At 35.6% G+C, this 19,109-nt stretch overlaps 1 protein-coding gene across 1 annotated transcript in view; it reads right to left on the bottom strand.

Annotated features, from left to right (window-relative positions):
- Positions 1-19,109, bottom strand: part of PDGFC (platelet derived growth factor C) — a gene marked incomplete at its 5' end in the record, with an annotated part of 86,246 nt that overhangs the window by 35,775 nt on the left and 31,362 nt on the right. Inside the window, one exon of the mRNA XM_014535024.1 lies at positions 18,006-18,186. Within this exon, the coding sequence (XP_014390510.1) occupies positions 18,006-18,186 (181 nt within the window). The remainder of the gene's footprint in view (positions 1-18,005; positions 18,187-19,109) is intronic.

The following is a 19,109-nucleotide window of genomic DNA, read 5'->3' as shown; positions in this document are numbered from 1 at the left end:
AATTGGGGGGGGCATGGGGGTTTAAGAATGAATTTTTACATATTTTAGTATAATATGATATTTTTCCAGGAAAGCAAGTGAAATGGCCAAAAGGTGCACTCATTCATGAACAAATGATACATCTTTCACAACCTAGGTCATATTTTCACAAACTCAAGTTATGGTATAGTTAGTGGATTGTGAAATCAATTTATTACATTGCGACTAGCATTCTTTAAAGAAAAGAAATGAGAAAAAAAATAAAGCACTGATTTAATATATTATTACCTCATAATACATACATATGCATATTTATCATTTTAAAATGTGATCGTGTGTATGTGCATGTGTGTGTGTGCACTTGCATTAATAATCACACTGTACATTTTTTTTCCTTATGGTGGGGTCTTGGTCAGAAAGTTTTAAAAATACCAATTTAGAGAGAGAGCACTTGGAATCAGAACATGCCAGTAAATCTGACCTTAAAAAAAGGTAACATTTTTTCACTGCTGCCTGCCAAACACTGAGATAAGCATTGGTATTTAATCCTCACAACAATGCTGTAAGGCAGAAACTTTTGTCATTCACATTCTGTGGTTAGGAAAACTTGCCCAGGTTTGTACAGGTCGATGTGGGAATTCAAGTCAAATCTATAGCACTCAAGGCCACAGGAACTCAAGTGAGGCCTCTGTAAAGAATCTTGTTCAAGGTCAATAGTCAGAGCTCAGGACACCTCAGTAGAGACCAAGATCTTAGAGGGGTAAAGACTGTTGCTAACATAGAAGATATCTGTATCATAAAACCCTGTTATATTCATGCCTTCATGACTGTGTTATATGTGGGTTGTGATGGCTTGTATGGAAAATAAACCAAAGCTCACCTTAAACTATTTCTTCAGCTTGATCTGTTTAAGGTCTTGGGGGAGGGGGCTGATACAGCCGGTTATAGCTGTTCTGCTGGTGCTTACCAATTCAACCACCCCTTTTCCTTAGTGCAAGAAGATGGGCAAATTAGAGCATACCCTATGTTAGAATAGGGTGCCATATATTAGCATAATACTAAGATGTCATTTTAACTTAAAGAAAAGTTAAAAAAAACAAGGCATTTTCTTAAGTAAGCATGGGTTGGTAAAGTATAGACAAAATTCTAAAAATAATACAAGTCAAAAAGTAGATTAGGATAAGGGAGCATTTAGAAGGGAAAGAGAGAGAGAGAGAGAGAGAGAGAGAGAGAGAGAGAGAGAGAGAAAGGAAGGAAGGAAGGAAGAAATGAGGGAGAACAAACGGAGGGAGGGAAAGAAAAGGAAACCCTGTTCCTCCTTTACTTTGGTGAATATTAAATATTTTTCATTAGCCATTTTGCTTTTTCAATAAAATAAAAATATCTCTTCATACATATTCATCTGGAGCTCTGTATAAAGGATATCCCACTAGTAGAAAACTCATTCTCCCAATTCCATGAAACTTCCAAGTAGCCATGCTATAGTCTGCAGCTTAAAGAAAATAATGCCAGTAAATCATTGGAAAAAATTATATAGGAAGAGAATAAAAATGTACCAAATGTCTACACTGCACCTGGAATACTATTAGCTACTTTGATGCACACATCAAGGCAGTTACCAATTACCTTTCTATTGGCCACAGGCTTTTAATTTTTATTTTCCAAAGACATGCTGTCAGGCAGTATCAATATCAACCTTGAGCAATAGACAACAGTCATTATCTTAATTGTCCTTCACTTGACTTACCTCCTATAGTAACTTTCCTATACATGCAAAGCATGCTGACTGATGATACCCACAACTCAATGAATGTTATCTTTCTGCTTCCATCAGTTGAATTTAACACTTAATCAAAAGATAGTTGTATTTGTTTCTCAAACTATTTTTATCAGTTGTACTTGTTATTGTAATTTTCTCTATTTAAATATTACATAACCCAATCAAATATGAGTTGTTTCTTTGAAAACTAAGTGAAGGTTTTGGAAAGACTCCACACAAAATGAGTTAATATAAAAACAAACAAACAAACAAACAACAACAACAAACAGAAAACTGCTGTTCAATTAGGTACCAGAGACAACAGTAAAATACAGGAGGGAAAACTCATAAAATCCTAGAGGAATTCTGTTCTTAGATTGCTTTAAAAATTATCTTTGAATTCTCATTTTTACTTAAAGAAACCCAAACTGAAAGTCATAATTAAGGGATTATGGCTATGAATTTTAAAGCAATACAACAATCAGCATATCCCTACTTAAAGAAAAGGCCTTGGCCCATACTGCAGAACACTGAAATGAATTAAATGCTTACAGGTTGTATGTGTTATTTTTATGATTTTTCCACATGAACTTAGTCAACTAATGAACCAGCTATCAGCCCCTAATTTGTTCATAAGCTGGCTTCCAATACATCCTAAAAGTAAAAAACAAACAACAAAAAAATCTTGAAAAAATCACACATATTACTCTATTTTGCATTGGAAATAGTTAAACTTACATATTATCCAGTTACACTTAATATGTAAATACTCCCACATACCATACCTGTTGGAACCAAATTATATACATTTTGCATGAGGAGATTTAGTAGCACTAAAGTCATCAATCTATTCTGCAGAAACAAAGGGCTTTTTAAGCAATCAGTTCTGAATCTTGACATTGGTTTAAAGCTATAGATTACATCTTGAGCTCTTAGCATCCTAAAGCTTCATTAATCTCTGTCTCAGAAGCTGCAAAGCCTTATTCATGGATTTATTTATAGTGACTATTTATGTTTCACACATTCACTAGGAATCTCACATTAAGAAAAGAGATTTGTGGTATTATTTTTTTTATTTTGTAATTTTTAATCTATGGTAGATGTTCTATTCTAAGCTACAAAAATGGTTCTGCACCAGCTATAAAATATCAGATGAAGAAGATTATGAGGTTACCTAATTCAGAATAAAAATTTCCCTCCTAACCTAAATTGATATTCTGAAGCCAAAAAGTATTTTCATATAACACTTTTATTTAATGCCTTCTATGATGTTGTGCATTTTTATTTTTTCAAAAATTTCTTTTTGAGGTTAGTAGTCTGTATCAATGTCACTTTCTAGGTTGTAACATTGTGCTTCATATAGTTATGTAAGATGTTACCTCTGGGAATAATTAGGTGATGGGAATACTGGATATTTCTTATAAATGCATGTCAATGTATCATTATCTCAAAATAAAATGTTTAAAAAGTTTTCATTGAGCAAAAGTTAATTAGGATATAGTATATACTATGCTTGAAATCCATGATTTGACTATAATTTTTCCTATTTATTTTCTCTGAACCTTAGGCAAGTTGCATTTTTTCCCTCTGAGCATACTTCATCCTAGGTAAAATGGGGATAATTTCTCATAGAGTTATTGTAAAGAATAAATAAGATAACATATATTAAGGATTCAATTCAGTAGTAGGTGTTCAAGGAATGGTATATATTATTATTTATTTAGGTAGGCTGATTTTTTTGGTCAACTTACAGTTAAAATACAAAATTACATATATCTCCAAGACAAATAACTGAATATTTACTTAAAGTAAACTGCATCTTGTCACAGTCTTGCAATATAAGTGAAAACCAAATGCAAAGGGGACCACAACAGAAGGCCCAAGATTTTATCCAAAGACCAAGTGTCCTTTTAATGATTTAGCATCCTCAAATTGCTCAGTGACATGGAATTATGCCAAGCCATTCATGCCAAATAAACACTATGGCGAGCCAGATGAAACAGCCAAGCCCTTTTATGCAATTAGGAATTCTACTGGAAGAGAAAACATAACCTGCAGATAAATGAAAAGCATGACCCCAAGATTTGGGATAACGGATTTCAGTATGCAGTTAAGCATGCACACCTTCTATTCGGTATTGCCACAATGACACACTTTAGTCACATATACCCCTCTTGACATGTAGGCATCAAACACTCAACTTTTGGGAAGTTCTATAAGGTGACTAAGCAGCATGTAAACATGAAATTCAGAGAGAAGTCAGTGCCCTGCCAAAGACCCAGTCTGAAAGGGATGCTGACTTTAAAACCAAACACTGTGCTGGTAGACACGGGCGCTCTTTTTATTATTACTTTTATCAGTAATGGAATTAGAATCCCTGAAAGCATCACTCACCAAATCCCCAAAAGAAAGGCAAATATTTGTGCCAGATTATGTGAGATGACATCTAAAGAATCTCATCCAAAGGATGTGTCATGATTTAAGACCCGCTTCCCCTCAGGTATTGGAAGTCAAGTTTTGACATGCAGCGTCTCTCCGTTTCTCCAACAAGTCACTGTCTTCCACATGTCTTAACCTAAAACAACTAATTACATTCGGTGCTATTTCATCAACTTACACCCAGCAGGAAAGTGCCTTTATTTATTTATTTTTTTTACCGTATCAGAATGTTATTCTTCTGGGAAAAAAGCATTTCCTCTTTAGCAATGCTGTAAAAGTTGAAAAGCAGAATTTCAGAGGAGGTATTAGACACGGCATAGGCTAACCGGAAGCTATGCATACTTATTTCCATTTCCTATCTCAGATTTTATTTTAGAGTCTTAGATAATTGCCACTTCAATGCTTTCTTATTATTCTTCCAAAGGGGAAAACAAGTTTTAATATAAACCTTGGCTTTCTTAAGCAAACCTGCCTTGGAAGTACTTAAGATAATTCATATAGTCTTTTAAGGCTACGATGACAGCTTTAATCCCTCTTCTGAATAACTATTTGCAAGGAAAGGTACTAGGCAGGTATTTCCATAATGGCTTTTATTCACATTTAAACAAAAGCTGGCTTTACTTAGCTAGAGTAGAAACACCTAGGCAGGCGGGACCTCTGCCCTGGAGCCATGACAAGAAGACAACCTGGTGCAGGAATTTCCTCCCTGAGTTCACGGGGCCTTTGGTGGCCTACAGGCAGTCACCCTGCAAACACCTGTGGGATGGCATTCCATGTATATCCGTCCTTAGATTTGTGTTTTTCTTCCATTTCGTTTTATTTTTTAAAAATATATTTTTACTGATTTCAGAGAGGGAGAGAGAGATAGAAACATCAATGATGAGAGAGAATCATTGACTGACCGCTTTCTGCATGTCCCCCACTAGGGATTGAGCCTGCAACCCGGCATATTCCCTAACCGGGAATCAAACCATAATCTCCTGGTTCATAGGTCGATGCTCAACCACTGAGCCACCGCAGCCCGGATTCCATTCACTTTCAATATTACCAAACGCCTATTATATTTCAGAAGCTGTGCACAAACTGCATAATTTCAAACCAAACATGCTATGGGCCTTTGGTATTGCAGAGTGATACATTAAGTAAGTGCTTAAGAGACTTCCAATTAAGTCTCCTTTCCATTTTATTTTCCTATTTCTTTGTATAAATTTTATCCAAGTTTCCTTAATGACACAATCTGAAAAATTTTTGAAGCTGAAAAGATGGCTAGGATACTCACAAGTAACGGTAATGTTTTAATCGTGATGGCATTTGACTGATAGTGAAATATAATTAGTGAAATATTGACTCCATATAAATTCTTACCTTTTTAACATTGTGTTTATTTTGAAAGTGACTTTTGGAGGAGCTTATTTCTTGTTTGCATTTTAAAGGTGATTGTGTGGAGAAAGTACAATTGAGCCCTCAATATTTATTATCACTATTACCAAAAAAAGGGTAAATCCTAATTTAGTTCACCAACTTCTCAAAGTTTCTCATCTATGATATCACAGTAAACAGAAATAACACTTTAGTGTTTTAAAAGGGAAAACAGATGAGAGAAAGTCTTATATTTGCCTTCCCTTCCTCAATGATCTTCCTATTATAGTATATGTCCCACACTAGTGCAGAGGCAGCTTGGCATTAAATAGAATTAGGAAGACACTAATGAATATCCTCACTTCTAAGTATGTGACCTTCTCTGAGTTTTACCGTGTAAAATGGTGATAATATTTCATTATGGTGGAATACCATAAATGACATAGCTGCACCCATCAAGTTTAGCACATCTTTTAGTTTATGTTCCTTCTATTCTGCCTGACTCACCTATTTCCAAGTTTATATCATTAAGCACTTCCTTTCTAAAAGATGTCTAGAATATCTTTGGCTTTCAAAAATTAGCTTCTTCAGAAATACCTAACACTAATTGCACTTACCATTCACTTTTCTTCTAAGACTGTCACAAGATATAAAAATGGATGCTTATAGATAAAATCAGATTCATCTGATTTCAAAGTAATCTTAAATAAATAATAGTTTGAGTATGTCATCTTAGTTAAAGAGATAGATAAAATTTTGACAGCTCTAGTTTTAATGTTCAAAGCATTAAATTAAACTAGTAGCATTACTCAATAATAAATGAATATTTGGAGAGTATGTGAGGCTATCATTTTCTCAAATGTATGGGTGACGTGAATAGTTGTTCGTTACAACTAACATGCATAATGAATGAATCATGGCCTATGTCCATGAATACTACTAGATATGATACTGAAACAGAGTTTAGGATATGTTAAGTAGCAAATCACTATTCAGTCCTATCTATCTAATATTTGTAAAGAAATCATAGCATTAGCATAATCACACAAAGCAACTTTTCTAGGGGCCTCTTATATCTGGCTTGGGAAGATAATGGAGAGTCATTCCTGAATGCCAATCAGAGCACAGCACCTGGCAGGGACAGTAGTTTGCACTTATCAACAGTTTATCTTATAGTGGTCTTGGTTACTTGCCATCAACCGTGGTTCAGAAAACATTAAATGGAAAATTCCAGAAACAAACAATTCATAAGTTTTAAATTGTGTGCTGTTCTGAGTAGCATGATGAAATCTCCTGCCATTCTGCCTGAGTTGTGAATCATCTTTTTGTCCAGTATCCATGCTGTACAGACAATACAATATTTTGAGATAGAAAGGGAGAGACCACATCCACATAACTTTTACTACAATAATTGCTATCATTGTTCTGTTTTATTATTAGTTACTAGAGGCCCGGTGCACAAAATTTATGCACTGGGGTGGGGGAGGGTCCCTCAGCCCGGCCTGTGCCCTCTCACAGTCCAGAGCCCTCCCTCGGGGGATGTCTGACTGATGGCTTAGGCTCATGAGGAACGGGCCTACACCGGCAGTCAGACATCCTTAGTGCTGCCGTGGAGGTGGGAGAGGCTCCCACCACCGCCAATGCACTCACCAGGTATGAGCCTGGCTCAAGGCTTCTGGCTGAGCAACACTCCCCCTGTGGGAGTGCACTGACCTCTAGGAGGCAGCTCCTGCGTTGATCGTGTGCCCTCTGGTGGTCAGTGTGCATCATAGCGACCAGTCATTCGGCTGTCCAGTCTATTTGCATATTAGCCTTATATTATATAGGATTGTTGTTAAACTCTTACTGTGCCTAACTTCTAAAATTTAAATGTATCACAGGTATGCATGTATCGGAAAATATGTAGTATATAGGGCTCGGTATTGGCAGTTTCAGGTATCCACTGGGGTCTGGCGGAGTATCTCTAGTGGATGAGGGGGAAACTGTATTATGTCTCAATTGTTGTGCAAAGTATCTGCATACTTTTGAAATCAAATATAAACCCAGCCTTTAATAAGGACACTGCTATATGAATAAAGCCGGGGGGGGGGGCCGCAAAGGTGGTCATTTTAGCTCTGTTCTCTCCAAAAATGATTGATTCTAAAAATATATTTTTTAAAATGCATAGTCCTTTAAGGCCAAAGAAAATTGGAAAGGAGACAACAGCGATAACATTTTGGAAAATGAAAAGCAGGTGGATATGTAGTCATTGCATCAGTGGACCTGAAAGTTCAGCAGGGGCCAAAGCCAAGAAGCAACCAGATTGACATGAAAGAACAACCAAAAAGCTCTTGGATCTGATGGCATCAGGCACCAATGCAGGTGGGATTGACAATGGGACAAATTGAAAATTATGAAGAGATCAGACACCCGAATCTATTTCCCACTGTGGCAAAAGACTGATTTATTACAGACTATACAGATTTCTTCCCTGAACAGAATAAAATTGAAGATTAAGGACTGAGACACCCAAGTGAGTTGAGAGTGGTGATAATTATTCTGAATATGGGGGTATGGAGGAGGTGGAGTTTTATATTTAATGCTGAGACTCTCAGTCCTAACCCACTCAGATCTCATTTTAGAGAACTGGCAGCCAGGACTATACTCTTAGAAAAGAGATTAAGGAAATCAGGGTGTGTTTTTAAAGGAATTGACCCAGTCTGCTCACAACACAGTAAAGACTATGGTCAGCAAGGCCCATCCATATGCAGAGAATGATCAGTCAGCTTTTAAGTGGCTAGTGGACTTGGTCAGTATTCATTGACATTTCAGGGTTAAATAAAAGTATTTTTAGTCATGCAAGGTCACATTTTTTTTTAAATCTCTGATGTTCCTTTATTTCAGTGATTTTATGAGGATTTCACTTTCTTCCCAAACAAGAAAGTAAATGAAGAGAGAGGGAGACCAAAAATCCTACCAACAAGAGATCGAATGCAAGAAAATTGCAAAAGAGACGCTCAGGATAAGGCAGAGGGAAATCCCGAGGATGACAGCTGTGCACAGGCCCAGGGCAATCAGTCCAAATCAAAGTTGACCGGATTGTTTCACCAGAAATTTCTTCTGGAAGATGAAATTATTAGAAAACCTAATGTGTTCGCTGTTTTGAGAGGTGATTCATACAATCTGAGGAATGGGACTGAATCAGTGGTAAATATTTATAAATGTATAAATGTAAAGCAAAGCCAACAACAACAACAAAATGCACATATCACTAGGGAAAACAAACCAAAAAAAAAAAGTCAGGAAAGGAAATGCAGTCCTAGTATACTTCATGGGTCAGCTGTGAACAATGACCCATTGCATGGTCACCATGAACTTGGGTCTTGTTATAATTAGGATCTAACAGAGGTTGAGGTGATGGGCAGTGTTGACTGGTGTGATAAAAAAAAAAGGAGGATGAAAGAGAGTGAATGCCTCACCTTCCAGAGTGTGTGGTGAGTGAAGTTCATAGGTAATTTTAAAACCAAAGAATCAAGAAGTAGCAGCAAAAGCATGTTATCTGAAGATATAGAGGTCAAGTCTGAAAGAATCAGTCAACAGAATTGGAAGTGCTTGCCTCCAAGGAGCAGGAAAATCATTTGGGCAGGGGAATAGGGGCAAATGCTATTTTTCGTAAGCCTAATAAATACTGGCCCTTTAAACTATGTGCAATTACAACTCTGACAAAAATTAAAATTACAGGTTAAAAAAGAGTATGAGGAGAATTAAGGAATATTTCTTGATGGTTGGGACTGTCTTGTTTGGGTAACAGTGTCTTATCACACTGAAGAAGGAATGAATAGCCAGTCTAGAACTGTGCCTCAGTGCTGGAACCACGCCATGTGGGGATTATCAGGCAATCTTGGCTTTGAACTAGACAAGAAGGCAGATTGTCATTTATCCTAGTTCCATGGGTAACGGATACTGACAGTTGACAAAATTGATAGGCTTTAATATATAGCTTAGAAAAGTCCGTACAATAAATGCAAGTACTAAAACTTGATATCTATCCATCTGATTCTATGAGAAAATCCCATTCTTTTGCAATACTGAAAAATAGAGAACACATGGGTATGTTAGCTGTTAAATACGCACGCAGAGTCTCCAATCTGTTCCATAAAATATTCATGTTTGTTTGAATATGAAAAATATTTCTCCAACATCTTGTAGTAAAACTCTCTGCATCTTGCTCGGTTTATAGTTTAGAGCAAATTCTAATTCAATGTAGGAACGTTCTGTATCAACATCTCCAAGAACGTTTGATGAAATGCAGATAACTGGGCACTACTCCAGACCAAGAGAATCATAATCTCTGCCATCTGATAATATGCATTTTTAATAAGCTCTTGAGAGATTTTTATAACATATTTGATATCAAATTTATACTAGGTAACTCCCAAGGCTTTTGTTTGTTTGATAGCTTGTTTTTTTCTTTAATCTAAGAGTTATGACCTCCTTCTGCTCTTAACAATTGCCTCGCTTCCTTTTCAAAATCTTTCCAAACCACTTATATGATACTTATTCATAGACTGTATTTATATATGTTTGTATATTCTTTTATCTCCAAAACAAGGTAAGTTCTTAAAGGCTTAGGGAAACACCAAATATGTCCTTGAATTTTTTTCACAACAACCTGGCTCATCAAATGTTCTTCAGTAAATGTTGAAAGAATTAACAAAAATATGGATGGGGATATTGAAGGAAAATTACTATTTTATCATTTTAAATTGCAACAAATTTACACCTGGAAAACAATTCTCTTGATTGGCTTTAGCTGCCATATTAACTCTAAGGTTTTAAATCATTGTGGCTCTAGATATAAAATATGAATTAATCAAATGTCAAGCTTTCAATTCTTTTAAATTCTTATTTACAACCTCCGTGTATATCAACTTAAAGTGGTCTGTCTGCCTTTTACCATTCCAGCGGTAATACCAACTGCCTTTTTATTTCTAACAACAAATCATGCCATCTGAAATTCTTTCTTAGATAGCTAGGGATTAACTGAAACAAAAAGATTCATGAGAAATGGAAAAGAGATGATGAGCTTCACATGAAAGAGAGCAACATGTCCATGGGTTAGAAGTTAGGTGGAAAATAGATTAAACATCTCTTCCCCTGTAAGAGTTTAGTCTCTGCAGCAATTATATAATTTCTTTGATGAAATAAAATAATGTCATCTCAAGACTTCCTGCATAAATATATAAGTACATTGTGTATTTTAATAAAAATCTAATACTTTGAAAAGTGTTTCAGACTATAGACATACAGTACTTAAAATATTTTTCCATCCCATAATACTACAAAAAAATCACAAGAACTAATTTTTCTCTTAGTTCTCTTTCAAGGTAAATAAAAATTTATTTTTAAAGGTTTAGAGCTAAATGTCACTTGCTAAAGTCAGATTAGTGTAGTAATATAGCAATGCAGTGCAATTGGTTATGAAGATTTATAATTTTTTTAAATCTTGAGTACATTTTGACACTGATTTTTTTTTCCCCCTATGGGATTAGTGCTTTAATATTGCTCTTGGTATTTTTACTCCAGACATGCCACTTTTTTCTTCCCCTAAGAAAGTAAACTAATAAATTTGATGCCTTGTGTTAGCATTAGTTGGAATTTTTTAAACCTGAACATAAAAGCAAATTTGGCCTTCAGTTAAGACTTTTCTTTACATGATATTAGCAGTAAAATAACCTGGCAAACACTAGAAGGGATGGAAAAAATATCCTCCCTCCTCCTTTCTTCCCCCAACTTCTATATTCACTGAGCTGCTTTGTTCTCTGTATCCTGCATAATTAATAACTACTTTGGCAATCAGTCATGCATTCCTTAATGGCACCTCAGGCATCAAGTGTCCTTGTAAGCCTCCCCCACAGAAACCATACACCCTGATGCAGTGCGCACTGCCTGGGCACTGACTTCACTCTGGACATGTCATTTACAAAATCACTATTAAGGAAAATGTATATTTGGGGTTATAGACTAGCTACAATACTTAATATCCTCTAGTATCATTTCATCTCTTTATAGATTAAATATATAAATATTTTTACTAACAATAATTAAAATTATGCAATACTCAAACAAGTGTCACTGTTTATACATATTAAAAAGAAAGTAAAATTATAAAAATAATAGAACAAATTTGGCAGCAATTTAAAAGAAGATGAGTTTCACTGGATTGTTGTGAGTTAGTCTTCGGTTCATTCATCACCCTACACTCCCCTTTTCAGGCAATAAAGAAAAGATAGAAATATATGGAGTCAGTTGGTTTGGTAGCTATAACATCTGTTGTCCTTAATCTTAACTGATGCATTCACTAAATGGAAAGTAATAGTAAATAAATTGTTAAAAATATTGTGTTATTACTTCTGATCAGAGAGCTTAGATTAAAACTCTTTAAAAGATAATATTCAATAAAACCATTTTAAAAGAAATCAGTGGTAGTTTAATCATCATCCTTCAAAATGTTAACCAGATTGGAGGGAGAAAGAGAAAATCCTCAAATCATATAACCATTTTAAAAAAAATCTATAATTATAAGTAATATTGTACTCAAGAAGAATAGTTCTATATACAAAAAATAAAACTACTAAAATATTCAGAATTAGATATGTACATTTTATTTCAAAAATAGGCATCATTTTTGAAGCAATTGACAAAAAATATGCAATATTTTGTACATTAAGGCTGAGAATTTTTTTAAATAGACTTTTAATAAGGTGTTTTGATTCTAGAATAAAAATATTATTTTTTCAGCCATTGCAGGTTTCTTAACATTCTTAAATAATGGTGCTTATGCTACAGTACACAGAGTAAAACATACACAACCTATTATAAATTACTCCAAAATTAAACAAGAAATTTTCTTTTCTTTCTAAGAGATCTGCTGGGCTCTCAATGTGTGTGGCCTCCAAACAGAAACAATCTTGCACTGTTTTATTTCAGTTTTGCTTCATTTCTTCCCAAACAATCTCTCACTGCTAATCTACCAGGCCTTTCTTTTTTTCTCTTTTAGCATGAAGAAAAAAAAATCAAAGACATTATTAACTCCTTATGCACAATCATAAAAGCTTAATATTTATCATTTGACATCAATTACATGGATTTATTTTTCAGTATTTATTAATGGCACATGACTGTGGAATATATATATATATTAGAATAAATAATTATTGAAAATAGCATTAAATGCTAAAATTTTTAATTTATGTAGTAATCCTAGCACTATTTTTAAGCTACCAAAAACTAGCTATAATTTCACGTAAACATTCTATGCTAAAGTTTTTTCTAAAATCAAACTTAGCCTATAATATCAACCTAAAATAGTAAAATTGAAGGATGCATTTTTTTATATCTTATTCTAAGGTATCTGGGAATCAAGGAAATGATAGTGAAATAATAACATTACAGAGGGAAGTATACTATATGTAAAATATGTAAACAATCTTTCAATATTAAATTGGCATCACTTTTTTCAAAATAATAAATAATCCTATATTTAACTATATGCTCTCTCTCATTCATTCGTTGAGGGGGGAAGTTAGTAAATCATTTTTATGAAGGTGAACATAAATTTTAATGGCAACATGTGTGGCAATAACTGTTTCTGAGAATTTTAACTAATGTACGGTAATTAGAACCACGGAGCCTTAAAGGTTGACTAGTATCAAATATCCATATATGCTTCCAAAGAAAGCTGCAGAGTTATCCTCCTTACTTGTAAAATATAAGAAATATTAAAATCAACTTTCTCCATAATTATCCCAGAAAAAAAGTGACTGAACACAAACATTTTTCTGTGTATAAAAATAGATGCAAAATATTTATTAAATTAATTATAACCGCAGGTAAAGATGATTATACACATTAATAGTTATAATTTCATAAGTATGCATTTAATTTTTTTAAGTAGCCTAATATCTGAATGTTTCACTCCTCATCAAAACAAAATAAAACAAAAACAGTTCAGTTCTTTAAGTAGAGCAAGATCGTGTTCTTGGTAATAGAGCCTAATATATCAGGACCAAGAGAATATGTGATTCTTCAGTTTTCTCGTTTATGCATCATCACTATTGTGCAACAGCTACAAAGATAACAGAGTAAATGAGAAGTTAGTGCAGCGCTACTTGTTTTAGACAGCTCTAAGGGGAAACAGCTGAATGTCTATGAGACATTAGTGAGCCGCTGCAATGTGTCTGGCATTGTACTAGGCATTTCATAACAAACCTAAAAGTAGGAAGTTAATAGTCCAATAAAGATGTGCAGTTAATATCATTTTTATCATGAGCAAGGTAAGAAAGCACTGTGGCCAGTGGCTCCTAAGGTCCTAGTGGTGGGTTTGCATTGAGACCATTGCCTCTGGGGATTTGGGTGTGCTAAGTATGAAGCTCATCGTTGGCACATAAAAAAAGTATCAGAGATGATGGGTGGAGGGAGGGGACTTGAAGGGGCACTTGCCCCTGAGCAAATGACACAAGAACTTTTAAGTCTCTTCTCCAAAAGGCAAACTTTCTTCCCTTAGGCTTTCATTCATTGATACACAGATAAGACTGATGGATTGCTGCCCTGCTAGTAATAATGTTGGGGGGAGTGGATGGAGGGAGGAGCATCATTTAGCAATACACAATGATAACTCAAAACACTGTGCAAGGCTTAAGAGCAAAATAACTTTTCAAATTGTTGGTCATCAAATCTTGCTCGTTCTGTGGGCAGTTATTGACTGTAGAATGACTGCAGCTGTGTGGGACGAGGGAGGGATATAGGGAACCAAGACAAAGGATAGGTGAGGAATTGGCCAATAAATTGTCAAAATCAATTTAAACCCAAAAGAATGAAAGCTTGTGAAATTGTAAAATTCATATGTCAATAATCCAGAAAGCAATATGGAAAATTAAAAACACCAAGTCACACTTATTAGGCAATGTAGGACCCTACCATCATGTTCTCTGTTTTTCTATGCATAAGGCACATTTATATAAGGTCCCTAAAGCTATTTCTCCACATATCTCCATTTTCTGCAGCCCATTACAGGTCAACTTAGTTGCCATGCCAAACATGTTTCCATAGATACCAAGAGAATGTCAATTCTCATCCCACCAAACTCCATATTTATAATTTATCAAGCTATTTCAATAACTATTTACATATATACTGAATTTAATTTTAATGACATAATCAGTGCTACATGTTTCACCTAAAGTCTCTCAAATTCAAGCCGTTTCTAGTGTTAGTCACAGCAAATCTTTGGTAATAGGTCAATACCAAGTGGCAGGGCCCTTCTTACTCGAGGATGGGTGTTACTTACCACAGACCCTTATGGTTCTTTATCTCATCTCAAGGCTCATAAATCTGATATTCACTTACAGATAAAAATAGTGTCTCTGTTAGTGAAGCTGGGGTGAGTTGTATGATCAACTTAGCATTCCAGCACTGATTCAGAACCTCTATTGTGCCTAGAACTCATCTAGGCTCTATAAAATGGCTGGGTTTTTATCTTTAAACTAGAGACCTGGTGCATGAAATTCATGCACTCAGGGTGGGTCCCTCATTCCAGTCTGCACCCTTTAGCAGTCTGGGAGCCCTCAGGGGATGTCCAACTGATGGCTTAGGCCCACGTCCCCTGGGAACCGGGCCTAAGACGTCAGTCAGACATCCTTAGTGTTGCCACAGAGGCAGGAGAGGCTCCCACCACCGCCACTGAGCTCACCAGTTGTGAACCCGGCTTCTGGCTGAGTGGTGCTCCCCCTGTTGGAGCATACTGACCACCAGGGGTCAGCTCCTGCATTGAGCATCTGCCCCCTGGTGGTCAGTGTGCATCATAGCGACCAGTTGTTCCTCGGTTCAGTCAATTTGCATATTAGCCTTTTATTATATAGGATAATCTGTATAATGACATTGATCAAGATTCACAATATAATTTAGAGCATATATTTTAGAGCTATCTCCCTTCACTTCAATTGTACACAATAAATGATTCTACTGTTAGTACATGAATAAATTACCATTTTCAAACTTCAGTTTGGATTTTATTGTTGCTTTCTTGGCTGTATCTTAAATAATACTTAAATTTCTTAATATGTTGTTTAAATAATATTCCACAGGCCTGAGTTTGGGCAATCAAAAAGGAAAATTTCTGCTAACATTACAATGTGAATATAATATATAAAGTCAAGCATTAATTCCATATTTTCTGATTTGACTCATGAATTCTCATGAATTGCTACCTGGCTGTATGCATAGTGTTTATATTCAAGAATCTACATGCTAATTCATGTAGCCAACAGAATGTTGTGTTCCCAATATACTTACTAAATAGCTAAAATCATTAAAGATATCAATTATATAGGATTTTATATTAACTTGTTTTATTTTTTCCATCAACATTTATATCCTCTATGCCCTCTTCCACCTCCACCCACCACCTCCACCTTAGCATTCACCACTCTGTAATTGGTCATATTTAAAAATTATACTAGATGACATCATCATATTTGTATAAGTACTTCTGATTTACTATTACGAGAATGAGATAAAAATATCAAAGGATTTTCAATATTTCTGTTTCAGTGCAATAAGCAGATACAAATGTTTGAAATAATACATAAAATAAGGGTGAAAGCAATCATGATACAACTAAAAATACAGTAATTATAATCAGAAAAAATAGATTTCTTAAATTACAATGAGAATTTCAAAATCTTTTTTGGTAAGTAGGTGGCACAAAAGCCATAAAAATTATTCAATCAGAATAAATATTAAGATAAGTAGAAAAATTGAGCTAAATACTTTTTTTAAATCTATTTTACTAAAACATTGATTTTTAAAAATTAATATTTAATGTTTATCTTATTAAGAGATAAAATGATAAAAAGTATGTTATGTACATATTTGTAAAAAATACAACTAAAAAATAAATTTTGGTGGGTGCAGAAAAGGATATGACCCCTTAATGCGGTGGTTCTCAACCTTGGATGCACATTAGAATCACCTGGGAATCTTTTTAAAATCCTGATTTCTGGGCCTGGAGGATGAGGCCCAGAAATCAGGATTTTAAAAAGATTCCCAGGTGATTCTAATGTGCCAAGGTTGAGAACCACTGCCTTAATGGGAGAAAAATAGTAAAATATCACATAAGAGATGGACTTTTAGGTAATTTCAGAAATAATTTTATTAAAATGACATTAATGTCAGATAGTGCTGGCTTTCTAACTTTGCAATGTATTCATTTCAAAAAATATATATGAATTTAAAAATTAGAGCCATCAGAAATTTCACATCTTTAAGGTAAGAGTAGCATTTAGCAAAATGCGAAAGGTTATCTATCTATATATATAAAACCCTAAGCAACTGGTCGACTGTTCGACCAGTCAACTGTTTGACCAGTCGCTATAACGCACACTGACACCAGGGGGCAGCCGTTCAACGCAGGAGCTGCCCCCTGGTAGTCAGTGCGCTCCCACAGCGGGAGCGCCGCTCAGCTAGTCGACTGATGGGCGCCAGAAGCCGGACTCACTGGCTGGCGAGCTCAGCTGTGGTGGCAGCCAGCGGTGGCGGCAGGCACAATGGGGCTGGGATGAACGGAGGAGCCGTGTGGTACCTGGCCCAGGCTCGGGCTCCTCCCTGGCTGCCTGGCCACTTCACAAACTACTACTTCCCTTGGGGGATGTTGGACTGCCAGTGTGAGGATCAGGCTGAAACCAGCAGTCCAACATCCCCCGAGGGGTCCTGGATTGCAAGAGGGCGCAGGCCAGGCTGAGGGACCCCATCAGTGCATGAATCCATGCACCCGGCCTCTAGTAATATAATAAAAGTGTAATATGCTAATTAGACCAGACATCCTTCTGGACGACCTTCCAGCCTGCCAGAGGGAAGCCCGTGTCCCGGGTGCTAGAGGGAAGCCAGTGCTGGCAGCTGGGGGAAGGAAGGCCTACTCTTGCACGAATTTCGTGCATCAGGCCTCTAGTCATATAATAAAGGGTCACAAAAATGCTAGAAAACTAAAATTATATTTTATTATTCAATATGACCATATTTAAAATTAATTCAGGAAGAATTTCTATAATCCAAATTTTGATGGTGATCCCTAAGTGATAAGGATAATAAATACACTAAATTTCTTATTTTGTTCAAGAGAAAATTCTATCTATCCTACTAATTTCTCATCACCACTGAAATACCAAACAGTGAATTAGGTGGTAATGGGTTTGTTACAATTGTCTAAGTGCTGTACAAAACACATTTTATTTCATTTATTGAAAACGTATTTAACATGGCTAATGATCTACTGTGATGAAATTCAAGTTGTGATAACTAGAGTGACATTTATTAAAATAAAAATTAAGCCAGAGAAAAGTTTTTGTTTTCCCCGATTCTCCAGTTTAAAAGGAAAAAGAACGCAAACAAATAACTGAGCTAATGAAATAAGCAGATCTCTAAGTGTACTTACTGGCATGACAATGTTGTAGTGGATGCAGAACCCCGGTTCAGAAGGAAAATATTCATCAGATACAAATCTTATCCTGATTTGATTTCCTTTAGAAATCTGTTTTCCTGGCACAGTCCCAGAACCACACCAGCGCCCTAATATAGTCCCGTCACTGGGGTCCTCAACTTCTACAAAATCATACCTGCAAAGAGAAAGACAGAAGAGACACAACATCATGATCTGTCATTTTGGCAATTCATGTCTGGGGTGCAGTAAACCTACAGACCACAGCTATGAGTTCGTCCCAGATTTAACTGGGTAAATACAATCAAATATTCCCCAAAAAAGGAGACACACTGAAAATGCATTCCAAACTAAAGAAACATGAGTCCCTTATTCTAAGCCCTCTCATTTTACTATTAGTGAACTCCAAATTCACTAAATAGCCATCTCAAACCTTAAATATTTTGTATGAAGCAAGCATCTCTGACATTCAATTCATGAATTATTCAATTTAATTTCCACTTGGACCTGAAAGCCTTACTCCAATCTTAGTTCCTGCTGTTACTGCCCATTACTTTCTGACAGTAACTCATTCATGCTAGTTAGGCTCCTTGGCTCCCTTTACTCATCTGTGATGCAACGTGATGGGACCTTCATTATAGACCAGCGATGTTCAACCCTTTTCATCTCATGGCATACACAAACTGATTACTAAAATTCTGGAGCACACCAAAAATATATAATTTTCCAATCTGACAAAAACAAAAGGTATAATCTTGATTCATTCACACCAGATAGCTATCGTCATGTTGGTTGTTGTCATTTTTTTATTTGACAGTCTAAGGGAAAAGAGGTCAGTGTCCCTGACTAAATAGTCAGGTAGTGCATGTTTTAAAAATTCTTGTGGCACACCAGTTGAAAATCACTGTTATAGCAACATCTTTCAAATCTCATTTTGTGCAGTACTGTCTTTGTGAGACCTCTCTAGGTGTTCTCAGCTCACCGTCATCTTCCTATTTTTGATAAAAAATATTTTCAATATTAAATATATATATATATGCAAGTAATCCATCTTCTTTCTCATGCTGTTAAATCCTTGAAGAAAGGAATCAGTACTGACAT

Source organism: Myotis brandtii, unplaced genomic scaffold, assembly GCF_000412655.1.
Source record: "Myotis brandtii unplaced genomic scaffold, ASM41265v1 scaffold136, whole genome shotgun sequence".
NCBI lineage: Eukaryota > Metazoa > Chordata > Mammalia > Chiroptera > Vespertilionidae > Myotis > Myotis brandtii.
The sequence above is the reverse complement of the archived record's forward strand: the minus strand, read 5'-3'. Positions and strand labels throughout refer to the sequence as shown.